We start from the raw sequence: 26,932 nt of genomic DNA on the forward strand, positions 1-26,932 counted from the left end.
GGTTACAATCCGTTCCCCCGCAGGAGGCCGCTCAGGCCATTAGCTCACCAGACTTTATTTTAAAGGCATTTATTTTATACTCCTTTAAGAACCAAGTGGTCTTTAATATGGTATTCCCAGGGTATGCGGGTTACAAGGTGCGGAGACCCCAGTCCTCCATGTGCAGTGGGGAGGGGGAAGAGTCTGTACACAGGGCCCCCTCCACAGATAATCCTAAAAGCTCTGACACAGAGGAGGGGGAGCATAAAACCAGGGGCGGCTCACAGGTCCAGCAGCAGAACCCGCGGATCCTCCACTGCAGACTTGATTTTACGCAAGAACAATACGGCTTCTCTGCCATCGATGAGCCGGTGATCGTAGGTCAGAGCCACGTACATCATAGGACGCACCTCCACCTGCAGGAGCGAGAGAAGCCACCATGTGTGACCGACAAACCAGATGGGACCCCGCCTCCAGGGCAATCAGACCTCGCCCCCGGTAGGAACCCTGACCCCAGAAAGCACCAACCCGGACTCCACCCCCAGCGGCTCAGACTCCGCCCCCAGCATGCCTCCACCTCCAGCAGCCTGAACCCCACCCCCAGTATGCCCCAGACTCCGCCCCAAGCACCAAACAGCCCCCATCTTCAGTCATGCACCAGCCGACACTCCTCCCTCCTCTGAAAATCATGCAACGTCCGGGACTCGTCCTCCATCATGCAACGTCCGGGACTCGTCCTCCATCATGCAACGTCCGGGACTCGTCCTCCATCATGCAACGTCCGGGACTCGTCCTCCATCATGCAACGTCCGGGACTCGTCCTCCATCATGCAACGTCCGGGACTCGTCCTCCATCATGCAACGTCCGGGACTCGTCCTCCATCATGCAACGTCCGGGACTCGTCCTCCATCATGCAACGTCCGGGACTCGTCCTCCATCATGCAACGTCCGGGACTCGTCCTCCATCATGCAACGTCCGGGACTCGTCCTCCATAATGCAACGGGGTATGAGGGTCCTCCATCATGCAACGTCCAGGACTCGTCCTCCTTCTCCCAGAATACACTGGCTCCTCTCCCAGAATACACTGGCTCCTCTCCCAGAATACACTGGCTCCTCTCCCAGAATACATTACACCTTTGTGTACTCACCTTTCCAGCCACTGCCACCGGACGTTCAAAGATGCCATGCATGCCCAGAATAGCAGACTGTGGGGGATTGATGATCGGGGTCCCAAACAATGAGCCGAATACTCCACCGTTACTAATTGTGAACGTCCCCCCATCCATGTCTTCTATAGCCAGCTCATTCTTCCGAGCCTGATGGTAACAAACACAACGGCCACTATAATGAGGGTGTGTTGGGAGGAGGGGAGGGGCGAGGTATGAGGGTGTGTTGGGAGGAGGGGAGGGGCGGGGTATGAGGGTGTGTTGGGAGCAGGGGAGGGGCGGGGTAGGGTATGAGGGTGTGTGGGGAGGAGGGGAGGGGTATGAGGGTCTGTTGGTAGGAGAGGAGGGGCGGGGTATGAGGGTCTGTTGGGAGCAGGGGAGGGGCGGGGTATGAGGGTCTGTTAGGAGCAGGGGAGGGGCGGGGTAGGGTATGAGGGTGTGTGGGGAGGAGCGGAGGGGTATGAGGGTGTGATGGGAGCAGGGGAGGGGCGGGGTAGGATATGAGGGTGTGTGGGGAGGAGGGGAGGGGTATGAGGGTGTGATGGGAGCAGGGGCGGGGCGGGGTAGGGTATGAGGGTGTGATGGGAGCAGGGGCGGGGCGGGGTAGGGTATGAGGGTGTGATGGGAGCAGGGGAGGGGCGGGGTATGAGGGTGTGATGGGAGCAGGGGAGGGGTATGAGGGTCTGTTTGGAGGAGGGGCAGGGTGGGATATGAGGGTCTGTTGGGAGGAGGGGAGGGGCGGGGTATGAGGGTGTGTTGGGAGGAGGGGAGGGGCGGGGTATGAGGTGTGTTTGGAGGAGGGGAGGGGTGGGATATGAGGGTCTGTTGGCAGGAGGGGAGGGGCGGGGTATGAGGTATGTTTGTAGGAGGGGAGGGGCGGGTGGGATATGAAGGTCTGTTGGGAGGAGGGGAGGGGCGGGGTATGAGGGTCTTTTGGGAGGAGGAGTGGGGCAGGGTATGAGGTGTGTTGGAAGGAGGGGAGGGGTGGGGGTGGGTGGGATATGAGGTTCTGTTGAGAGGAGGGGCGGGGTGGGATATGAGGGTCTGTTGGGAGGAGGGGCGGGGTGGGATATGAGGGTCTGTTGGGAGGGGAGGGGTATGAGGGTGTGTTGTGAGGAGGGGAGGGGTATGAGGGTCTGTTGGGAGGAGGGGAGGGGCGGGGTATGAGGGTCTGTTGGGAGGAGGGGAGGGGCGGGATATGAGGGTCTGTTGGGAGGAAAGGAGGGGAGGGGTATGAGGGTCTGTTGGTAGGAGAGGAGGGGAGGGGCAGGGTATGAGGGTGTGATGGGAGCAGGGGAGGGGTGTTATATGAGGGTCTGTTGGGAGGAGGGGAGGGGCGGGGTATGAGGGTCTGTTGGGAGGAGAGGAGGGGCGGGGTATGAGGGTCTGTTGGGAGGAGGGGAGGGGTGGGATATGAGGGTCTGTTGGGAGGAGAGGAGGGGCGGGGTATGAGGGTCTGTTGGGAGGAGGGGAGGGGTGGGATATGAGGGTCTGTAGGCAGGAGGGGAGGGGCAGGGTATGATGGGAGCGGGGGAGGGGCGGGGTGTGAGGTGTGTTGGGAGGAGGGGAGGGGCGGGATATGAGGGTCTGTTGGGAGGAGAGGAGGGGCGGGGTATGAGGGTCTGTTGGGAGGAGAGGAGGGGCGGGGTATGAGGGTCTGTTGGTAGGAGGGGAGGGGTGGGATATGAGGGTCTGTTGGGAGGAGGGGAGGGGCGGGGTATGAGGGTCTGTTGGGAGGAGAGGAGGGGCGGGGTATGAGGGTCTGTTGGTAGGAAAGGAGGGGAAGGGTATGAGGGTCTGTTGGTAGGAGAGGAGGGGAGGGGCAGGGTATGAGGGTGTGATGGGAGCAGGGGAGGGGTGGGATATGAGGGTCTGTTGGGAGGAGGGGAGGGGCGGGGTATGAGGGTCTGTTGGGAGGAGAGGAGGGGCGGGGTATGAGGGTCTGTTGGGAGGAGGGGAGGGGTGGGATATGAGGGTCTGTTGGGAGGAGAGGAGGGGCGGGGTATGAGGGTCTGTAGGCAGGAGGGGAGGGGCAGGGTATGATGGGAGCGGGGGAGGGGCGGGGTATGAGGTGTGTTGGGAGGAGGGGAGGGGCGGGATATGAGGGTCTGTTGGGAGGAGGGGAGGGGCGGGGTATGGGGGTGTGTTGGGAGGAGGGGAGGGGCAGGATATGAGGGTGTGATGGGAGCAGGGGAGGGGCGGGGTATGAGGTGTGTTGGAAGGAGGGGAGGGGCGGGGTATGAGGTGTGTTGGAAGGAGGGGAGGGGCGGTGTATGAGGTGTGTTGGAAGGAGGGGAGGGGCGGGATATGAGGGTCTGTTTGGAGGAAGGGAGGGGTGGGATATGAGGGTCTGTTTGGAGAAGGGGAGGGGCGGGATATGAGGGTCTGTTTGGAGGAGGGGAGGGGTGGGATATGAGGGTCTGTTTGGAGAAGGGGAGGGGCGGGGTATGAGGTGTGGGATATGAGGGTCTGTTGGGAGGAGAGGCGGGGTATCAGGGTCTGTTTGGAGGTGGGGAGGGGCGGGGTATGAGGGTCTGTTGGGAGGGGCAGGGTATGAGGGTGTGTTGGGAGGAGGGGAGGGGCAGGGTATGAGGGTGTGTTGGGAGGAGGGGAGGGGCAGGGTATGAGGGTGTGATGGGAGCAGGGGAGGGGCGGGGTATGAGGGTGTGTTGGGAGGAGGGGAGGGGCGGGGTATGAGGGTCTGTTTGGAGGAGGGAAGGGGCGGGGTATGAGGGTCTGTTGGGAGGAGGGGAGGGGCGGGGTGGGATATGAGGGGTGGGGTACTCCTGAGGATTCATCACCTTTTCTCCAAGCTCAGCTATTGTTCGTTCAATGTCAGCGAAGTTCATGGACTCCACGTTCCTCAGCACCGGAACCACCAAACCCTTTACAGAGAGACATTGGGGGGTATCAGTGAGCAGCCTCTGTACCACCCCGCACTCCCCTCAACCTCCCTACTACTTACCCTGGGTGTAGAGACGGCCACGCTGATATCAATGTAATCCCTGTACACAATCTCCTTGGTGGCATCATCAATAACTGCAAGAGAGGGGGGCAGTGAGGCAGGAGTCCGAGAGGGGAGGGGGGCAGTGAGGCAGGAGTCCGAGAGGGGAGGGGGGCAGTGAGGCAGGAGTCCGAGAGGGGAGGGGGGCAGTGAGGCAGGAGTCTGGGAGAGGAGGGGTCAAGTAAGGCAGGAGTCCGAGAGGGGAGGGGGGCAGTGAGGCAGGAGTCCGAGAGGGGAGGGGGGCAGTGAGGCAGGAGTCTGGGAGAGGAGGGGTCAAGTAAGGCAGGAGTCCGAGAGGGGAGGGGGGCAGTGAGGCAGGAGTCCGAGAGGGGAGGGGGGCAGTGAGGCAGGAGTCTGGGAGAGGAGGGGTCAAGTAAGGCAGGAGTCCGAGAGGGGAGGGGGGCAGTGAGGCAGGAGTCCGAGAGGGGAGGGGGGCAGTGAGGCAGGAGTCTGGGAGAGGAGGGGTCAAGTAAGGCAGGAGTCCGAGAGGGGAGGGGGGCAGTGAGGCAGGAGTCTGGGAGGGGGCAGTGAGGCAGGAGTCTGGGAGAGGAGGGGGGCAGTGAGGCAGGAGTCTGGGAGAGGAGGGGGGAAGTGAGGCAGGAGTCTGGGAGAGGAGGGGGGCAGTGAGGCAGGAGTCTGGGAGGGGGCAGTAAGGCAGGAGTCTGGGAGAGGAGGGGGCAGTGAGGCAGGAGTCTGGGAGAGGAGGGGGCAGTGAGGCACGAGTCTGGGAGAGGAGGGGGGCAGTGAGGCAGGAGTCTGGGAGAGGAGGGGGGCAGTGAGGCAGGAGTCTGGGAGAGGAGGGGGGAAGTGAGGCAGGAGTCTGGGAGAGGAGGGGGGCAGTGAGGCAGGAGTCTGGGAGGGGGCAGTAAGGCAGGAGTCTGGGAGAGGAGGGGGCAGTGAGGCAGGAGTCTGGGAGAGGAGGGGGGCAGTGAGGCACGAGTCTGGGAGAGGAGGGGGGCAGTGAGGCAGGAGTCTGGGAGGGGGCAGTAAGGCAGGAGTCTGGGAGAGGAGGGGGCAGTAAGGCAGGAGTCTGGGAGAGGAGGGGGCAGTGAGGCAGGAGTCTGGGAGAGGAGGGGGCAGTGAGGCAGGAGTCTGGGAGGGGGCAGTAAGGCAGGAGTCTGGGAGGGGAGGGGGGCAGTAAGGCAGGAGTCTGGGAGGGGGCAGTTTGCACAGAACTCACCAGCGTTAACAGCAGGCTGGTCCTGGAGTGCGTAAGCAGCCGCCTTAACAAACGCTGACATGAAGCCAAGCTTGAGGCTGTGTTTCTTGAGAAAGGCCTCCTTGTGCAGACTCCTCATCTGCTGGATGGTACTGGACAGAGACACCGGCAGCGTTATCACACAGACCCCCAAGTGACTCCCTCCTCCAGCCGGGACTCCCCCTGTGACCCCTCCTCCAGCCGGGACTCCCCCTGTGACCCCCTCCTCCAGCTGCCACTCCCCCTGTGACCCCTCCTCCAGCTGCCACTCCCTCTGTGACCCCCTCCTCCCGATGCCACTCCCCCTGTGACCCCTCCTTCAGCTGCCACTCCCTCTGTGACCCCCTCCTCCCGATGCCACTACCTCTGTGACCCCTCCTCCAGCCGCCACTCCCCTTGTGACCCCTCCTGCAGCTGCATTGAAAAACAACCACTGCGGTGACTAGACGCGTTGGGTCTCAGTCAGGACACCGGATCTCATGGTCTTGTCATCTGTGCTTATTTTTCTGGCGTTTTTATCAATTTGTATATTTATATTATGTCATAGTATGTAGCACTTTTTTAGTTTAGCACTTTTCATATTTAGTTGTTTTTAGGTATTTGTGATAGACAATTATACATTAGGGGTATAAACCGACACACCGTATATGCAGCATATTTACTGCTGCGATACGCAGCAAACTCGCAGCAAACTCGCAGCAAAATCGCAGCAGATTAGATCTAAATAACTGAACACAGCATCAAATCTGTACCAACAAATCTGCTGCGTATTTGTTGCATATCTGCTGCATATACGGTGTGTGGGTTTATACCCTTAGAGAGGATTTTTAGAGAAGTAGTTGTCACGGTTGGGTTCTATTTTTCACTTGTATAAAATTTTTTGACGCCAGTTTGTATAATTGATTATACTGCACAATAGGATAGAGTTTTTATACATTACTATATATATGTTGGTCTGACCATGAGATAAGATTGTTTTTTCCGGTTATGCCCTGAGGTAGTGAAAGTTCTATCATGTCCTCTCACCCTTTGGATTGTTTTCATACCTATATGGTTTTTTAATTGTTTTTAACCTCTTAAGGACCCATGACATACCGGTACGCGGGTCCTTTAAGAGGGCGCTGCGGACCGGCCGCATGCGATCGGGAGAGATGACATGCAGAAATACACTGCAGGCCATCTCTCCCTGTCGGCATGGGGGGTTGTTAACGATCGCCGCTATTGGCTTATCAATTCAGATCAGCCAATAGCGGCGATCGGAACCTTTCCAGGCCATCGGTGACCCAATGACCCGGAAAAAATGGCGGTCGGTGCTGTTCGAGGACAGCACCGACCGCAATTACTGTAAAAAGTAATGGTGGTCACGGCGCCACCGGCCCGATCGCCGTGAACGGCCGGCCGCTACCGGCCGCCCGTTCACGGCGATCAAGGTCCCCAAAAGTTATAAATACCTGCTCTGGACCCCTCAGCTAGGTTAGCTGAGGGGTCCAGAGCAGCTATTTGTACATTACTCACCTGTCCTGGGGTCCTGATCGGCGTCTTCCGGGTTTGCGGCGTCCTCGTCTTCTCGTCGGGTCTTCGGCTTCTTCCGTGTGGTTCCCTTCGGCTTTTTTCGGCTCCAGTGTCGTCTTTTTTCGGTTTTTGTGCTCTGCTGTCCTCTAGCGGCTGATAAGTGTAATACACTTGGTCTCATTTTTGCACATCTTAAAGTGCAATCTTTAAGTGCTAAATTCAGAATTAGGCCAGAATTGGATCAGAATTGATCAGTGAAGGACTGCTGAAAATACACTCTTTTGTAAGTTACATCTGATCACCATGAAATACTTCATTAACTTCCTAACTCTCCTTGTCTGCACCTCCTGTGTTCTCTGTCTGTCCTACCCACCCTCTATCCACACTATAAATGACATCCACATCAGCCCCTCTCTCCTCCCCTATGCATTGCTCCCATACCCTGTACACTCTCACTCACCTCCCTACAACTCCTTCCACTGTTCAGCACAGAAGTCGCTCTCACAAGTCTTTTAACCTTCTGCTTAACCACCTGCTGTCTCTTTCTATCCTCCTGCTTCTGGCTGCTGGTGACATCTCTCCTAATCCTGGTCCTCCTTCCTTTACTGCTAATCCTTCTCTTTCACTTCCATCCAAAAACTGTTTTAAGCTCACTAAGAACCACTGTCTGCCGTCCTCCCTTTCCTCGGTCTCTCAAGCATCTTTCACCTGCGCCCTCTTGAACTCTCGCTCAGTGTGTAACAAACTCACTGAGAATCATGATCTCTTCATTAACAAATCCTTCACCCTTCTTGCCCTCACTGAAACCTGGCTGCAACCATCGGACACTGCTTCCCCTGCTGCCCTATCCTATGGTGGTTTTCATCTCTCCCACACCCCCAGACCTGAGGGTAGGCATGGTGGAGGAGTTGGGGTCCTTCTCTCCCCACAGTGCACCTTCCAGGTAATCTCACCTGAGCCCTCACTCTCATTCCCCTCCTTTGAGGTTCACACCCTCAGACTCTTCCGCCCACTCCCCCTTAGAGTAGCTCTCATCTACCGTCCCCCTGGCTCTCCTCGACAATTCCTTGACCACTTTGCCACCTGGCTCCCTCATTTCTTATGTACATAAGTCCCCACACTTATTCTGGGTGACTTCATCATCCCTATTGATATTCCCATCTCCCCTGCTGCCTCTCAGCTTCTCTCTCTAACCTCCTCCTTTGGCCTCTCACAACTAACCAACTTTCCCACACACAATGGTGGGAATTCCCTGGATCTGATCTTCTTCCGCCACTGTTCTGTTTCTAACTTTTCTAACGATCCATCTGAGCTATCAGACCACAACCTTCTCTCTTTCTCCATTACCAACATCTGCCCCCCCTCCTGACACTCCTACCCCATACATATACAGAAATCTATGTGGTATTAACACTCCTCAACTCATAGATTTCCTTCAATCCTCACTGTCCCCAATCTCATCCCTCACCTGCCCAAACACAGCCACACAACACTACCACAACACCCTTAAAACTACCCTAGACTCTGTAGACCCCCCTACTCTCCGCACACCCCGCCACAGATGCCGGCAGCCCTGGCACACCCCGGAAACTCGCTTTCTTCGGCGGTGCTCCAGGACGGCCGAACGTCTGTGGAGGAAATCGAGAACCTCCGCTGATTTCATTCATTACAAATTCACCCTCAAATTTTATTACTCTGCCCTCCACCTTGCCAAACAGGCTTACTTTACCTCTCTCATCTCTTCCCTCTCCAACAATCCAAAACACCTCTTCAACACCTTTAACTCTCTTCTTAAGCCCAAAGTTCAGACACCCATTACTGACCTCTGCGCTGAAGACCTGGCCTCCTTCTTTAAAACCAAAATTGACACTCTCCGCTCCGACATTACCTCCCAGCCCCAAAGTCCCATAGCTCCTATTACTTCTCCCATAGATCCCCTTCCCTCTCCCCCTTTGCTCTCAGCCTTTGACCCAGTGACAGAGGAAGAAGTCTCCAAGCTCCTCTCCTCCTCTCGTCCTACTACCTGCCCTAGTGACCCTATTCCCTCGCACCTCCTCCAGTCCCTCTCTCCTGCTGTCACTGCTCCTCACCAAAATATTCAACCTCTCCCTCTCCGCTGGTATCTTTCCCTCCTCATTCAAACACTCTATTATAACCCCACTGCTGAAAAAACCTTCTTTAGATCCATCCTGTGCAGCCAACTATCGGCCTGTCTCCAATCTCCCCTTCATCTCTAAACTCCTGGAACGTCTTGTCTACTCTCGCCTAACCCGCTATCTCTCTGATAACTCTCTTCTTGACCCTCTACAGTCTGGTTTCCGACCCCTTCACTCCACTGAAACTGCTCTCACCAAAGTGTCAAACGACCTCCTGAAGGCCAAGTCACAAGGAAACTCCTCCATACTGATTCTCCTGGATCTCTCAGCAGCGTTTGACACTGTGGACCACCAGCTTCTCCTCTCCATGCTCAGCTCTCTTGGCCTCAAGGACTCTGTTCTCTCTTGGTTCTCTTCCTACCTCTCTGACCGCTCCTTCAGTGTATCCCTCTCGGGATCTACTTCTTCTCCCTTACCTTTCTCTGTTGGGGTTCCCCAGGGGTCAGTCCTGGGTCCCCTCCTCTTCTCCCACTATACAGCCCCCATCGGACAGACCATCAGCAGGTTTGGTTTCCAATACCATCTTTATGCTGATGACACCCAGTTATACACTTCTTCCTGTGACGTCTCCCCTGCCTTCCTGCAAAATACTAGTGACTGTCTATCCGCTCTCTCTAACACCATGACCTCTCTGTTTCTCAAACTTAATCTCTCTAAAACTGAACTTCTTGTATTTCCTCCCTCTAACAATCCTAAACCCGACATCTCCCTCTCAGTCTATGGTACTAGCATCACTCCTGTGCATCAGGTTCGATGTCTGGGGGTTTTGTTGGACTCCAATCTATCCTTTACTCCCTATATCCAAGCTCTTACACGCTCCTGTCATCTCCATCTCAAAAACATCTCCAGAATCCGCCCATTCCTCACCACTGACACCGCTCAGACTCTGACTGTCGCCATGATCCACTCCCGTCTTGACTACTGTAACTCCCTACTATTCGGTCTTCCTCTGTCTAAGCTCTCCCCTCTTCAGTCTATCCTGAACGCAGCAGCCAGGCTCATCTTCCTCTCCAGCCGCTATACCGATGTCTCTCCTCTGTGCCAGTCACTGCACTGGTTACCCATCAAATCCAGAATCCACTTCAAGCTCCTCACCCATAAAGCTCTCCACAACTCTGCCCCTCCATACATCTCCTCCCTCATCTCCACCTACCATCCTTCCCGTGCTCTGCGCTCTGCAAATGATCTAACCTTAACATCTTCCATAATCAGAACCTCTCATTCCCGCCTCCAAGACTTCTCTCGTGCTGCACCAATTTTCTGGAATACCCTACCCAAACACATCAGACTAATACCCAATACCCACAGTTTCAAGCGTGCCCTGAAGACTCATCTCTTCAGGCTCGCTTATAACGTTCCCTAAACTGTTTCCCCTTCTGTTTCCCTTGCTCTATTTCTCTGACGGTTCCTGCACTTTATATGTTTACCTGCATCAGACATTGGCGTTGTTACTGGTTCATCCTGTAATTCTAATTATGTACAATGGCCAGACCATGGACAAATAAAGCACTTATGCCTGGTGTCTATGAAAATTAGTCTGTAAGCTCCAACCAGCAGGTCTCGTCTATACTCTGTATTTTGTATTTTTGTTATTTTTATTAACTATGTACTTATTTATTCCAATTTAACTGCGTATTATGTACCTCTGTACTGTATGCATAGAAAAAAAGCGCTGCAGAATCTGTTGGCGCTATACAAATAAATTTATTATTTATTATTATTATACACGTATCAGCAGCTATAGGGATGTTCAATATGTAATAAAGGTTTGTTTTTTTTTTTTCTATTTTCCGCACCCTATCGCTGCTGAGTGTTGATCAGCATTGCACGAAAGTGCGCTGCTAATCAGCAACTCCTCCTTTTTGGCGTAGGGTGTTTTTTTTCTATATCCTACTGCCACGGTCTGCTGATAAGTGCCGCACATAAGTGCGGCATTTATCAGCAACACCATTTTTGGCGTAGGTTTTTTTTTTTTTTTTTTATACTTACTGTAAAAAAACACGTAAAAAACACTACATTACACTACACTACATTGAATAAAGTTTGACACTACACCACTACATACCCCATATACCAATCCCTATATAAAAGTGGCCCCCGGTGTGTTTTCGGTATTGGACGCATACGCTATTATTGCCTCAGACACCGAAACAGCCAGTGAGGATGAATGGGGGGGGATCCTTTTTTCCTCCATTCATCCTTATCCTCATCCTTCAATGACGTATCTGGGGGTAGCGTAGCGTACGCTGCCTCCCAGACACGTCTTTTCTGCCAGTACCCTCCCAATAAAAGATGACTATATGGCGTGAAATTCTACTAACTCTGTGAGAGTACCTCAGGGTGCACTTACAGATTTAGGGTACGTGCACACTGCGGAATGGCGAAGGATAACCCTTTGTGCATTCCGCAGCTGGCAACCGCCGGCGGACTGATGCAGGCGCGTGTCTCCACCCGTGTCATAGACTCCATGTTATGCACGGGCGGATTCCATCGTCCTTCCAAAGAATGAATACGTTGGACGGAGAGCGGAATCCGTCCGTGCATAGAATGGAGTCTATGACACGAACGGAGACGTGTGCCTGTATCAGACCGCCGGCGGGAGCCAGCTGTGGAATGCACAAAGGGTTATCCTTCGCCATTCCGCAGTGTGCACGTACCCTTAGAGTGTATGAAGGAATGGACACCCGAATCCAGCCCCCAGATTCCTCCCCATCCTCGGAGTTAGTGGGAAGATCGTTGGGGAACTGATCTTCCCACTGCTGGATAAAGGTCACCACCTGTATGGGGATAACTTTTACACCAGCACCCCCTATTCTGGTCCCTCGCTGCCCGAGCTACTGTAGCTTGCGGCACGATCCGAAAATATCAGAAGTAGTAATACCAGCCCTAATATTTAGCAGCCATGGAGCGGACCCAGCGCTTCTGGATATGAAGGACCCCGTATCGCACCAGGACAACATTTTCCAGGTGACGTCCCCCACACTGGAGAAAGGGAGACCCCAGAAGAAGTGTAGAGTGTGGTGTAACAGGGGGATCAGGAAGGACACCATTTTCCAGTGTGACACCTGTCCTGATCACCCCGGCCTCTGCATACTGGATCGCTCCAAGGCGCACCACACGTCACTGGGGTTCTACATTATCTAAATTCTGTCCCTTATTCCTATTTCAGGGGTCACGTTGATCCAGGGATTATTCTGATCGCCATTATAACATAAAGCGCCATGTGGGTGCAGGGTAAGCCTCCGAAGGGACGGAGTGCCATTTGGTTTTTTGAGGCTGGATTTGGCTGGAATGGATTTCGAGGGGCCATGTTGCATTTAACCTCTTAAGGACATAGGACGTACCGGTACGTCCTATGTCCTCACTTGCACTTCAAAGCGGGGCCGCGCGGCGGCCCCGCTTTGAAGTGCCGCGATCCCGGGTGCCGCGTGTAGCCCGGGACCGCCGCTATTAGCGGGCACGGTCTGATCGCCGTGCCCGCTAATTAGCTAATCGGAGGCAGCTGTCAAAGTTGACAGCTGCCTCCGATTACCGGAGGCAACGTTTCCCTGGTGTCTAGTGGGGGAGATCGCTCCTCCAGGACCTTGTCCCGGAGGAGCGATCTCCGTTACTGATGCCGGCCGGGGACGCGTCCAAGATGGCGCCGTCCTCGGCTCGGCACTCGTTTACTTCCGGCTGCAGCAGCCGAAAGCAAACGAGTGCCGATCTCATGGATCTCTGCAGCATATCTATGCTGCAGAGATCTCAATGAGAGATCAAAGTGTATATACTAGAAGTCCCCCAGGGGGAATAACCCTAACCCCAGGGGGGAATAACCCTAACCCCAGGGGGGGGAATAACCCTAACCCTAGGGGGAATAACCCTAACCCCAGGGGGAATAACCCTAACCCCAGGGGGGAATAACCCTAACCCCAGGGGGGGAATAACCCTAACCCCAGGGGGGGAATAACCCTAACCCCAGGGGGGCTTCTAGTATATGTGTAAAAAAAAAAAAAAAAAGTGTTGTTAATAGTAAAAAGCCCCCTCCCCTAATAAAAGTCTGAATCACCCCCCTTTTCCCAGGTTTTAAATAAAAGTAAACAAATAAATAAATAAATAAACATGTTTGCTATCGCCGCGTGCGTAATCGCCCGAACTATTAATTAATCACATTCCTGATCTCGTACGGTAAACGGCGTCAGCGCAAAAAAATCCCAAAGTGCAAAATTGCGCATTTTTGGTCGCATCAAATCCAGAAAAAATGTAATAAAAAGCGATCAAAAAGACGTATATGGGCAATCAAGGTACCGATAGAAAGATCACATCATGGCGCAAAAAATGACACCTCGCACAGCCCCATAGACCAAAGGATAAAAGCGCTATAAGCCGGGAATGGAGCGATTTTAAGGAACGTATATTGGTTAACAATGGTTTGAATTTTTTACAGGCCATCAGATACAACATAAGTTATACATGTTATATATCGTTTTAATCGTAACGACTTGAGGAACATGCATAACAAGTCAGTTTTACCCCAGGGTGAATGGCGTAAAAACACATTTCCCCCAAATAAAAGAAATGCGTTTTTTTTTTTCAATTTCACCACACTTCGAATTTTTTTCTGGTTTCGCAGTGTACTTTATGCAAAAATTCAGCCTGTAATTGCAAAGTACAATTAGTGACGCAAAAAATAAGGGGTCATGGGGGTTTCTAGGTGGAAAAATGCAAGTGCTATGACCTTTTAAACACAAGGAGGAAAAACCGAAAACGTAAAAACGAAAATGGGCCATGTCCTTAAAGGGTTAAAAGGCCTCTGTGTTGCCAAGACAGTTGAAACCCCCCACAAGTGACCCCATTATGGAAACTACACCCCTCAGGGAATGTAACAAGGGGTGTAGTGAGCATATGGACCCCACTGGTGACGGACACAAATGTGGAACAATGTGGCGTGAAAATGAAATATTACATTTTTTACACTATAATGTTGGTTTAGCCTTGAATTTATCATTTTCACAAGGGGTTAAAAGAGAAAAAAAAACACAAAATGCGTAGAGCAATTTCCCCTGAGTCCGTAAATACCCCACATGTGGACATAAAGCGCCATGTGGGTGCAGGGCAAGCCTCCGAAGGGAAGGAGCACCATTTGGATTTTAGAGGTTGGATTTGGCTAGAATGGATGATGAACGCCATGTCGCATTTACAGAGCCCTCCTGCTGCCAAAACACTGTAAACCCCCCACAAGTGACCCCATTCTGGAAACTGCACCCCTCAGGGAATCTAACAAGGGGTGCACCGAGGATATGGACCCCTGGATGACGGCCACATTTGTGCCCGTCACCAGTGGGGTCCATATGCTCACTGCACCCCTTATTAGATTCCTTGAGGGGTGTAGTTTCCAGAATGGGGTCACTTGTGGGGGGTTTCCAGTGTTTTGGCAGCACGAGGGCTCTGTAAATGCGACATGGCCCTTGAAATCCATTCCAGTGAAATCCAGCTTCCAAAAGCCAATTGGCGCTCCTTCCCTTTGGAGGCTCATCCTGCGCCCGCTTGGCACTTTATGGCCACATGTGGGGTATTTCCTGTACTCGGGAGAAACTGCGCTACATGTTTTGTGTCTTTTTTTTCCTTTTATCCCTTTGTGAAAATGAAAAATTGAAGGCTAGAACAACGTTTTAGTGTAAAAAATACTTTTGTCTTTTTTCACGCCATATTGTTGGGAAAATCTGTGAAGCACCTGTGGGGTCCAGATCCTCACCGCACCCCTTGTTACATTCCTTGAGGGGTGTAGTTTTCTAAATGGTGTCCCTTTAGGGGTGTTTTTTAGGTTGTGGCACCCCAGAGCCTCTGCCAACCTGAAGTGGTACAGTCAGAAATTACCAAATATAACGGAGGCGTTGAAATTCACTAGGCGCTCCCTTATATCTGAGGCTTGTGGTTGCGTTAAATAGCGCAATAGGGCCACATATGGGGTATTTCTATAAACTGCAGAAACGGGGCAATAATTATTGGGGTGCATTTCTTTGGTAATAAGTTTATAATTATGAAAAATATTGGATTACAATAAAATCTCTGCACAGAAAAATAAAATTTTCTAATTTCTTACACACTTAGCTTTTATTTCTGTGACTCCCCTAAAGGGTTAAAACAGTTTCTGGATGTGCTTTTGCAGAGTGTGGGGGGTGCAGTTTCTGAAATGGGGTGCTTTGTGGGGCTTTCTAACATACAGGCCCCTCAAATTTGGAAATTTGCTGCTAATGTTTTACGCTTTCTATTGTCTAAAAAAAGTTGCTCATGCTATTTAATATATAATTTATGTGGTATAACCATTTTCTGTATAAGCAGAAAAGTTTTAAAGTTGGAAAAATGCACTTTTTCACAATTTTTCACGCTATTTTTTTTTTTTTTCATAAAGATTCGTTATAAGTATCGACTCCAATTTACTAGTAATGTAAAGTACAATATGTCACGAGAAAACAAACTCAGAATCAGCCGGATAGGTAAAAGCATCCCGAAGTTATGAATATGACCAGTGTCACTTTATTCATGAATAACATTTGCTCCGGTCCTTGAGGCCATTTCAGGCTCTGTCCTTAAGGGGTTAATCATGTTTGTTATGGTGCTTCTTTTTGTCTTGTTTTTCTGTGGAATCTTGTATAAATAAAACTGATTATATATTATTTTGGTGGTGTGCGTTATTATGGTGTTTAGCTTGTGTTCTCTTTTTGGTTTGACCCTCCTCCAGCTGCCACTCCCCCTGTGACCCCTCCTCCAGCTGCCACTCCCCCTGTGACCCCTCCTCCAGCTGCCACTCCCCCTGTGACCCCTCCTCCAGCTGCCACTCCCCCTGTGACCCCTCCTCCAGCTGCCACTCCCCGTGACCCCTCCTCCAGCTGCCACTCCCCGTGACCCCTCCTCCAGCTGCCACTCCCCGTGACCCCTCCTCCAGCTGCCACTCCCCGTGACCCCTCCTCCAGCTGCCACTCCCCGTGACCCCCTCCTCCAGCTGCCACTCCCCCGTGACCCCTCCTCCAGCTGCCACTCCCCGTGACCCCTCCTCCAGCTGACACTCCCCGTGACCCCTCCTCCAGCTGCCACTCCCCGTGACCTCTCCTCCAGCTGCCACTCCCCCTGTGACCCCTCCTCCAGCTGCCACTCCCCCTGTGACCCCTCCTCCGGCCCCAGCACTCACCTCATGTCCACCTCATTGAAGGTGGTCAGCATTGCGCAGGTGTTCTGAGCCTCCTTCAGCCGCTGCGCGATCCTCTGCCGCATTCGATTCATCTTTACCTGAAGAGGAAACGATGGATGAGAAGCCGCCTCACCTGAAACCGCAACCAGATGTGGCGGCACTTACCCTGTGCTCCGAACGAGCAGCGGCAGGAGCGGCACCGGCAGACGAGGTGGGGGGAGGGGAGGTCGGCTTCAGTGCAGACACTGGAGGAAGAAGCAGCTGTAACATGGAGGAAGTCTCTCCCTCCCCCCCACCAGTCTGACCCCTGAAGTCTTTCCCCCCACCACCTCTGACCCCTCCCTGGGGGCACTCACCAGGCTTGGTCTCCAGGGGCTGTGCTGACACGAGTGGCACTGGAGGCATAGCTGTGGGGATGGGCCCTGTGGGGGCAGCAGGGGCAGGTGGGGCAGCTGCAGAGGGCGCTGTGGTCTCAGCCGGTTTCGGAGCAGCTGAAGAAGACATGGAGATATGGTGAGTGAGGCTGTGCGGTGGGCACCAGATGGGACACAGAGCGGGCAGGACGGACAACGTCGGGTACCTCCAGACTTCCTGAGTACAAACAGTGGGATGCCGCCCTCCACTTTGCCTCCGTCAGGTACCAGCAGAGCCTCGATCACTCCTGCAGATGGTGCCGGGACTTGCACCGATGTCTATGAGTAAAGAGAATGGGTAGAAGTAAAGATAGCGGAATGGGGGCGGGGGGGGGTCAGGGGTTCTGCCTAATCACTTACCTTGTCCGTCTCAATCTCACACACAACTTCATCTTCACTCACAGAGTCCCCGACAGCTGCGGCAGAGAGAAACGTTACCAGACGGGGCCAAAAGATGTCTCCAAATCCCTCCCCCCAGGAAGGTCACATGGCTGTGCAGCGTCCAACCACATCCAGCCATCAGCACTCACCCTTCTCCCACCTGACATCCCCTTCTGTGACCGACTCAGCGAATGCCGGAGTGTTCACCGTGAGCAAGTCCTGCCCTGCCAGGAGAAAAGAACACGGGTCACTGGGAGAAGAGAGGAGGTAAGATGGGCCGCCGGGAGGAGGAGGAGGGAAGGAGGGAAGACGTGCCGCCGGGAGGAGGAGGAGGGAAGGAGGGAAGACGTGCCGCCGGGAGGAGGAGGAGGGAAGGAGGGAAGACGTGCCGCCGGGAGGAGGAGGAGGGAAGGAGGGAAGACGTGCCGCCGGGAGGAGGAGGAGGGAAGGAGGGAAGACGTGCCGCCGGGAGGAGGAGGAGGGAAGGAGGGAAGACGTGCCGCCGGGAGGAGGAGGAGAGAAGGAGGGAAGACGTGCCGCCGGGAGGAGGAGGAGGGAAGGAGGGAAGACGTGCCGCCGGGAGGAGGAGGAGGAGGAGGGGAGGGGGGAAGACGTGCCGCCGGGGGGAGGAGGAGGGAAGGAGGGAAGACGTGCCGCCGGGGGGAGGAGGAGGGAAAGAGGGAAGACGTGCCGCCGGGGGGAGGGGGAGGGAAGACGTGCCGCCGGGAGGAGGAGGAGGGAAGACGTGCCGCCGGGAGGAGGAGGAGGGGGGAAGGAGGGAAGACGTGCCGCCGGGGGAGGAGGGGGGAAAGAGGGAAGACGTGCCGCCGGGGGGAGGGGGAGGGAAAAAGGGAAGACGTGCCGCCGGGAGGAGGAGGAGGGAAGACGTGCCGCCGGGAGGAGGAGGGAAGACGTGCCGCCGGGAGGAGGAGTAGGGGAAGACGTGCCGCCGGGAGGAGGAGGAGGGAAGACGTGCCGCCGGGAGGAGGAGGAGGGAAGACGTGCCGCCGGGAGGAGGAGGAGGGAAGACGTGCCGCCGGGAGGAGGAGGAGGGAAGACGTGCCGCCGGGAGGAGGAGGAGGGAAGACGGGCCATCGGGAGGAGGAGGGAAGACGGGCCATCGGGAGGAGGAGGGAAGACGGGCCTTCGGGAGGAGGAGGGAAGACGGGCCATCGGGAGGAGGAGGGAAGACGGGCCTTCGGGAGGAGGAGGAGGGAAGACGGGCCATCGGGAGGAGGAGGAGGGAAGACGGGCCATCGGGAGGAGGAGGAGGGAAGACGGGCCATCGGGAGGAGGAGGAGGGAAGACGGGCCATCGGGAGGAGGAGGAGGGAAGACGGGCCACCGGGAGGAGGAGGAGGAGGGAAGACGGGCCACGGGGAGAGGGAGGAGGAAAGGCGGGCCATCGGGAGGAGGAGGGAAGGCGGGCCGTCTGGAGGACCCCCCACTGCCACCACTTCCATCACCCCCCCCCCCTTCCACCACCGAGCTACTACTTCTACCAACCGCAATACCCACCACTGCACCCACGACTGCAATCACCCTCCAGCATGCTCAACAACCACTGCGCCGCCACCAGGACCACTACACCCATCACTGCCAGCAACCACCACAGCCACCACCAAGACCATCACTGTGCACATCACTGCCGCACCCACTAACTACAACTGTGCCCCCTACAACAGTGCCCATGACCAACCACCACCGCACCCAACACCATTGCTACCAATCACAGCCATGCCCACCCCCACTACTACCAACCACCCTTGCTCCCACAACTGCCGCTAACGTGCCCATCACTGCCACCAAGCAACACGCCCACCATTACGACCACTGCCACCAGCGAGCCCGCTTCCACCACTACTGCCAACCACCAAGCCCACTGCACTCTACCTGCCACCACAAGCAAAATACCCACTGCCACCACCCACAACCGTCTGAGGGCACTTACTGCAGACCACCGACGTCCGATAATACCTGGCGATGTGGAGGCCTAAAGAGGGGACTCTGCAGAGAGAGGAGAAACAGAGACAGTGGCGCCCCCTGTACTGTATAACAATCCCCTGTAAATGTACTCGCTCCCACCTCCTCCCCCAGGCACTGTACTCGCTCCCACCTCCTCCCCCAGGCACTGTACTCGCTCCCACCTCATCCCCCGGGCACTGTACTCGCTCCCACCTCCTCCCCCCGGGCACTGTACTCGTTCCCACCGCCTTCCCCCGGGCACTGTACTCGCTCCCCCCCCACATCCCCTCACCCCCCCCCCCCGGGCACTGTACTCGCCCCCCCCCCCCACATCCCCTCACCCCCCCCCCCCCCCCGGGGCACTGTACTCGCCCCCCCCCCACATCCCCTCACCCCCCCCCCCGGGCACTGTACTCGCTTCCCCCCCCCCCCACCGGGCACTGTACTCGCTTCCCCCCCCCCGGGCACTGTACTCGCTTCCCCCCCCCTCCCCGGGTACTGTACTCGCTCCCCCCCTCCCCCCGGGCACTGTACTCGCTCCCCCCCCCCCCGGGCACTGTACTCACTCCCCCCCCCCCCGGGCACTGTACTCGCTCCCCCCCCTCCCCCCGGGCACTATACTCGATCCCCCCCCCCCCCCCCGGGCACTGTACTCGCTCTCTCGCCCCCCCCCCCCCCCCCCCCGGGCACTGTACTCGCTCCCCCCCCCGGGCACTGTACTCGCTCCACCCCCCCCCCCCCGGGCACTGTACTCGCTCCCCCCCCCCCCCCGGGCACTGTACTCGCTCCCCCCCCCCCCGGCACTGTACTCGCTCCCCCCGCCCCCCCGCCACCCCCACCACCCACCCCCGGGCACTGTACTCGCTCAGCAACCCCCCCCCCCCCCCCCCGGGCACTGTACTCGCTCTCTCCCCCCCCCCCCCCCCTGGGCACTGTACTCGCTCTCCCCCCTCCCCCCCTGGGCACTGTACTCGTTCCCCCCCCCCCCTGGGCACTGTACTCGATCTCCCCCCCCCTGGGCACTGTACTTCGCTCCCCCCCTCCCCAGGGCACTGTACTCGCCCGCCCCCCCCCCACATCCCCTCACCCCCCCCCCCCCCGGGCACTGTACTAGCCCCCCCCCCCCCCCCACATCCCCTCACCCCCCCCCCCCGGGCACTGTACTCGCTCCCCCCCCCCCCCCCCCCGGGCACTGTACTTCGCTCCCCCCCCCCCCCCCCCGGGCACTGTACTCGCTTCCCCCCCCCTCCCCGGGCACTGTACTCGCTCCCCCCCCCCCCCGGGCACTGTACTCGCTCCCCCCCTCCACCCGGGCACTGTACTCGCTCCCCCCCCCCCCCCGGGCACTGTACTCGCTCCCCCCCTCCCACTGGGCACTGTATTTGCTCCCCCCTTTCCCCCCGGGCACTGTACTCGCTCCGCCCCCACCGGGCACTGTACTCGCTCCCCCCCCCCCCCGGCACTGTACTCGCTCCCCCCACCCCCCCCCGGGCACTGTACTCGCTCCCCCCCCCCCCCGGGCACTGTACTCGCTCCCCCCCTCCCCCCGGGCACTATACTCGCTCCCCCCCCCCCCCGGGCACTGTACTCGCTCTCTTCCCCCCCCCCCCCGGGCACTGTACTCGCTCCCCCCCCTCCCCCCGGGCACTATACTCGCTCCCCCCCCCCCCCGGGCACTGTACTCGCTCTCTTCCCCCCCCCCCCCGGGCACTGTACTCGCTCTCAGTCCCCCCCCCCCCCCGCCCCCCCCCGGGCACTGTACTCGCTCCCCCCCTCCCCGGGCACTGTACTCGCTCCACCCCCCCCCCCCCCCCCCGGGCACTGTACTCGCTCCACCCCCCCCCCCCCGGGCACTGTACTCGCTCCCCCCCCCCCCCCCGGGCACTGTACTCGCTCAGCCCCCCCAACCCCTCCCCGGGCACTGTACTCGCTCCCCCCCCCCCCCCCCCCCCCCCCCCCGGGCACTGTACTCGCTCTCTCCCCCCCCCCCCCTGAGCACTGTACTCGCTCCCCCCCCCCCCCGGGCACTGTACTCGCTCCCCCCCTCCCCCCGGGCACTGTACTCGCTCCCCCCCTCCCCCCGGGCACTATACTCGCTCCCCCCCCCCCCCCGGGCACTGTACTCGCTCTCTTCCCCCCCCCCGGGCACTGTACTCGCTCTCTCCCCCCCCCCCCCCCCCCCCCGCCGGGCACTGTACTCGCTCCCCCCCCCCCCCCGGGCACTGTACTCGCTCCACCCCCCCACCCCCCCGGGCACTGTACTCGCTCCAACCCCCCCCCCCCCCCCCCCGGGCACTGTACTCGCTCCCCCCCCCCCCCCCCGGGCACTGTACTCGCTCAGCCCCCCCAACCCCTCCCCGGGCACTGTACTCGCTCCAACCCCCCCCCCCCGGGCACTGTACTCGCTCTCTTCCCCCCCTGGGCACTGTACTCGCTCTCCCCCTCCCCCCCCCTGGGCACTGTACTCGCTCCCCCCCTCCCCAGGGCACTGTACTCGCCCCCCCCCCCCCCCCACATCCCCCCCCCCCCCCCCCCCCCCCGGGCACTGTACTCGCTCTCTCCCCCCCCCCCCCCTGAGCACTGTACTCGCTCCCCCCCCCCCCCCGGGCACTGTACTCGCTCCCCCCCTCCCCCCGGGCACTGTACTCGCTCCCCCCCTCCCCCCGGGCACTATACTCGCTCCCCCCCCCCCCCCGGGCACTGTACTCGCTCTCTTCCCCCCCCCGGGCACTGTACTCGCTCTCTCCCCCCCCCCCCCCCGCCGGGCACTGTACTCGCTCCCCCCCCCCCCCCCGGGCACTGTACTCGCTCCACCCCCCCACCCCCCCGGGCACTGTACTCGCTCCACCCCCCCCCCCCCCCCCCCCCCCCCGGGCACTGTACTCGCTCCCCCCCCCCCCCGGGCACTGTACTCGCTCAGCCCCCCCAACCCCTCCCCGGGCACTGTACTCGCTCCAACCCCCCCCCCCCGGGCACTGTACTCGCTCTCTCCCCCCCTGGGCACTGTACTTCGCTCTCCCCCTCCCCCCCCCTGGGCACTGTACTCGCTCCCCCCCTCCCCAGGGCACTGTACTCGCCCCCCCCCCCCCCCCCACATCCCCTCACCCCCCCCCCCTGGGCACTGTACTTCGCTCCCCCCCCCCCAGGCACTGTACTCGCTCCCCCCCCCCCGGGCACTGTACTCACTCCCCCCCACCCCCGGGCACTGTACTCGCTCCCCCCCACCCCCGGGCACTGTACTCGCTCCCCCCACCCCCAGGCACTGTACTCGCTCCCCCTCACATCACCCCCCCCCCCCCCCCCCCCGGGCACTTTACTCGCTCCCCCCCCCCCCCGGGCACTGTACTCGCTCGCTCCCCCCCCTTGTTCCCCTGCCTTCCCCCGGGCACTGTACTCGCTCCCACCGCCTTCCCCCCGAGCACTGTATTTGCTCCCCCCTCCCCCCGGGCACTGTACTCGCTCCCCCCCCCTCCCCCCGGGCACTGTACTCGCTCCCCCCTCCCCCCGGGCACTGTAACTCGCTCCCCCCTCCCCCCGGGCACTGTACTCGCTCCCCCCCTCCCCCCGGGCACTGTACTCGCTCCCCCCCCTCCCCCCCGGGCACTGTACTCGCTCCCACCGCCTTCCCCCGAGCACTGTATTTGCTCCCCCCGGGCACAGTACTCGCTCCCCTCCCACCGGGCACTGTACTCGCTCCCCCCCCCCCCCCGGGCACTGTACTCGCTCGCTCCCCCCCCTTGTTCCCCCCTGCCTTCCCCCGGGCACTGTACTCGCTCCCACCGCCTTCCCCCGAGCACTGTATTTGCTCCCCCCTCCCCCCGGGCACTGTACTCGCTCCCCCCCCCTCCCCCCCGGGCACTGTACTCGCTCCCCCCCCCCCCCGGGCACTGTACTCGCTCCCCCCCTCCCCCCGGGCACTGTACTCGCTCCCCCCCTCCCCCCGGGCACTGTACTCGCTCCCACCGCCTTCCCCCGAGCACTGTATTTGCTCCCCCCGGGCACAGTACTCGCTCCCCTCCCACCGGGAACTGTACTCGCTCCCCCCCCCCCTCCCCCCGGGCACTGTACTCGTTCCCCCCGCCTTCCCCCGGGCACTGTACTCGCTCCCCCCCGCCTTCCCCCGGGCACTGTACTCGCTCCCCCCCGCCTTCCCCCGGGCACTATACTCGCTCCCCCCGCCTCCCCCCGGGCACTATACTCGCTCCCCCCGCCTTCCCCCGGGCACTGTACTCGCTCCCCCCGCCTTCCCCCGGGCACTGTACTCGCTCCCCCCGCCTTCCCCCGGGCACTGTACTCGCTCCCCCCGCCTTCCCCCGGGCACTGTACTCGCTCCCCCCGCCTTCCCCCGGGCACTGTACTCGCTCCCCCCGCCTTACCCCGAGCACTGTATTTGCTCCCCCCCTCCCCCCGGGCAAGTACTCGCTCCCCCCGCCCCCGGGCACTGTACTCGCTCCCCCCCCCTCCCCCCGGGCACTGTACTCGCTCCCCCCCTCCCCCCGGGCACTGTACTCGCTCCCCCCCCCCTCCCCCCGGGCACTGTACTCGCTCCCCCCCCCTCCCCCCGGGCACTGTACTCGCTCCCCCCCCCCCGGGCACTGTACTCGCTCCCCCCCCCCCCCCCCCCCCCCCGGGCACTGTACTCGCTCCCCCCCCCCCCCTCCCCCCGGGCACTGTACTCGCTCCCCCCCTCCCCCCGGGCACTGTACTCGCTCCCCCCGCCCTTCCCCCGGGCACTGTACTCGCTCCCCCACTCCCCCCGGGCACTGTACTCGCTCCCCCCCCTTCCCCCTGGGCACTGTACTCGCTCCCCCCCCCCCGGGCACTGTACTCACTCCACCCCTGCACTTACGGGAGGATCCTGTGCTCGGCGGCTGCTGTGATCTCTGGAACAGAAACATGAGAAGCTGAAGGAGGAAGAAAATGCAGAGGAGGCAGCGAGCAGGAGATGTACTCACGTATAACAGGACGAGTCGCCCCGGGGCCCTGCAACACAACACCACATCAGAAAGGAGGAGCAGGTATATATTGGGGTACAGTGAATAAGTGTGGGGTATATATTGGGGTGCAGTGAGGAGGTGTGGGGTATATATTGGGGTGCAGTGAGGAGGTGTGGGGTATATATTGGGGTGCAGTGAGGAGGTGTGGGGTATATATTGGGGGTGTGAGGTATAAATTAGGGTACACATAGGGGTGTGGGGTATATATTGGGGGTGTGAGGTATATATTGGGGTACACATCGGGGTGTGGGGTATATATTGGGGTATAGTGAGGAGGTGTGAGGTATATATTGGGGATGTGAGGTATAAATTGGGGTACACATAGGGGTGTGGGGTATATATTGGGGTATAGTGAGGTATATATTGGGGTACACATAGGGGTGTGGGGTATATATTGGGGTATAGTGAGAAGGTGTGAGGTATATATTGGGGGTGTGAGGTATAAATTGGGGTACACATAGGGGTGTGGGGTATATATTGGGGGTGTGAGGTATATATTGGGGTACACATCGGGGTGTGGGGTATATATTGGGGTATAGTGAGGAGGTGTGAGGTATATATTGGGGGTGTGAGGTATAAATTGGGGTACACATAGGGGTGTGGGGTATATATTGGGGTACAGTGAGGTGTGAGGTATATATTGGGGGTGTGAGGTATATATTGGGGTACACATAGGGGTGTGGGGTATATATTGGGGGTGTGAGGTATATATTGGGGTACACATAGGGGTGTGGGGTATATATTGGGGTACAGTGAGGTGTGAGGTATATATTGGGGGTGTGAGGTATATATTGGGGTACACATAGGGGTGTGGGGTATATATCAGAGGTACAGTAAGGCGTGGGGTATATATTGGGGTATAGTGAGGAGGTGTGAGGTATATATTGGGGGTGTGAGGTATACATTGGGGTACACATAGGGGTGTGGGGTATATATTGGGGGTGTGAGGTATATATTGGGGTACACATAGGGGTGTGGGGTATATATTGGGGGTGTGAGGTATATATTGGGGTATAATGAGGAGGTGTGAGGTATATATTGGGGATGTGAGGTATAAATTGGGGTACACATAGGGGTGTGGGGTATATATTGGGGTATAGTGAGGTGTGAGGTATATATTGGGGGTGTGAGGTATAAATTGGGGTACACATATGGGTGTGAGGTATAAATTGGGGTACACATATGGGTGTGAGGTATAAATTGGGGTACACATAGGGGTGTGGGGTATATATTGGGGTATAGTGAGGTGTGAGGTATATATTGGGGGTGTGAGGTATAAATTGGGGTACACATATGGGTGTGAGGTATAAATTGGGGTACACATAGGGGTGTGGGGTATATATTGGGGGTGTGAGGTATATATTGGGGTACACATCGTGGTGTGGGGTATATATTGGGGTATAGTGAGGAGGTGTGGGGTATATATTGGGGGTGTGAGGTATAAATTGGGGTACACATAGGGGTGTGGGGTATATATTGGGGGTGTGAGGTATATATTGGGGTACACATCGTGGTGTGGGGTATATATTGGGGTATAGTGAGGAGGTGTGAGGTATATATTGGGGATGTGAGGTATAAATTGGGGTACACATAGGGGTGTGGGGTATATATTGGGGTATAGTGAGGTGTGAGGTATATATTGGGGGTGTGAGGTATAAATTGGGGTACACATAGGGGTGTGGGGTATATATTGGGGGTGTGAGGTATATATTGGGGTACACATAGGGGTGTGGGGTATATATTGGGGGTGTGAGGTATATATTGGGGTATAGTGAGGAGGTGTGAGGTATATATTGGGGATGTGAGGTATAAATTGGGGTACACATAGGGGTGTGGGGTATATATTGGGGGTGTGAGGTATAAATTGGGGTACACATAGGGGTGTGGGGTATATATTGGGGTATAGTGAGGTGTGAGGTATATATTGGGGGTGTGAGGTATAAATTGGGGTACACATAGGGGTGTGGGGTATATATTGGGGGTGTGAGGTATATATTGGGGTACACATCGGGGTGTGGGGTATATATTGGGGTATAGTGAGGAGGTGTGAGATATATATTGGGGGTGTGAGGTATAAATTGGGGTACACATAGGGGTGTGGGGTATATATTGGGGTATAGTGAGGTGTGAGGTATATATTGGGGGTGTGAGGTATAAATTGGGGTACACATAGGGGTGTGGGGTATATATTGGGGGTGTGAGGTATATATTGGGGTACACATCGGGGTGTGGGGTATATATTGGGGTATAGTGAGGAGGTGTGAGATATATATTGGGGGTGTGAGGTATAAATTGGGGTACACATAGGGGTGTGGGGTATATATTGGGGTATAGTGAGGTGTGAGGTATATATTGGGGGGTGTGAGGTATAAATTGGGGTACACATAGGGGTGTGGGGTATATATTGGGGGTGTGAGGTATATATTGGGGTACACATCGGGGTGTGGGGTATATATTGGGGTATAGTGAGGAGGTGTGAGGTATATATTGGGGGTGTGAGGTATAAATTGGGGTACACATAGGGGTGTGGGGTATATATCAGAGGTACAGTAAGGTGTGGGGTATATATTGGGATACAGTGAGGAGGTGTGAGGTATATATCGGGGTACACGGGGGAGGGGTTGCCTGCCACCTCCCCTTATCCCGTCACTCACCCGCCGCAGAGCAGTAACGGGGCAGCGCAGCGCCCGGGCCAGGCAACGGGACAACATGGTCGGGACACAGCTCAAGGACACGCCGGAAACAGGACCGGACCAATGACCCTGAAAGGGGGGAGGCGAGTGTTACTTCCGGTAGGAACTGGCTCTCCTATGGTCCCTGGAGGCGCAGGGAACGTCACTTCCGGAGTCCGGAGCGTAGAAAGAAGTATAGACAGTGCCGCTGGACAGAGACAGGAAGTGACGTCAGCTCTTGCCTCTAGTGAGCAAAACAGTACAGATCGTACCACTGATAGATAGGGGGGAACCTGGTAAGTAGCATTCCCAGCGGGAGA

The 26,932-nt window shown here is 57.5% G+C and overlaps 1 protein-coding gene across 2 annotated transcripts; it reads right to left on the reverse strand.

Moving 5' to 3' along the window:
- Positions 1-53: 53 nt before the first annotated feature.
- Positions 54-26,724, reverse strand: DLST (dihydrolipoamide S-succinyltransferase). 2 transcript variants are annotated; one of them, XM_069950400.1, is made up of 15 exons: positions 26,595-26,723; positions 23,899-23,926; positions 23,793-23,826; positions 18,930-18,985; positions 17,129-17,203; positions 16,959-17,014; positions 16,766-16,877; positions 16,542-16,676; positions 16,351-16,430; positions 16,186-16,283; positions 5,332-5,462; positions 4,113-4,186; positions 3,949-4,032; positions 1,130-1,297; positions 54-395 (listed from the first exon to the last, which is right to left on the reverse strand). In XM_069950400.1, the coding sequence occupies exons 1-15, from the start codon at positions 26,649-26,651 to the stop codon at positions 261-263; spliced, it is 1,323 nt and encodes a 440-aa protein (XP_069806501.1). In that variant the 5' UTR covers positions 26,652-26,723; the 3' UTR covers positions 54-260. The 2 variants fall into 2 exon arrangements, with proteins under 2 accessions (XP_069806501.1, XP_069806500.1); XM_069950399.1 differs by having other exon boundaries at positions 23,793-23,926; positions 26,595-26,724.
- Between the last annotated feature and the right edge of the window lie 208 nt (positions 26,725-26,932).

Source organism: Dendropsophus ebraccatus, chromosome 13 (genome assembly GCF_027789765.1).
Source record: "Dendropsophus ebraccatus isolate aDenEbr1 chromosome 13, aDenEbr1.pat, whole genome shotgun sequence".
Classification (NCBI taxonomy): Eukaryota; Metazoa; Chordata; class Amphibia; order Anura; family Hylidae; genus Dendropsophus; species Dendropsophus ebraccatus.

Coding starts and splice junctions, on each gene's coding strand:
- DLST (XM_069950399.1), bottom strand. CDS start 26,651: ATGTTGTCCCGTTGCCTGGCCCGGGCGCTGCGCTGCCCCGTTACTGCT. Junction 16,284..16,350: donor CTGCTCGTTCGGAGCACAGG/GTAAGTGCCGCC, acceptor TTTCCTCTTCAG/GTAAAGATGAATCGAATGCG. Junction 4,033..4,112: donor TGGCCGTCTCTACACCCAGG/GTAAGTAGTAGG, acceptor CTCTCTGTAAAG/GGTTTGGTGGTTCCGGTGCT.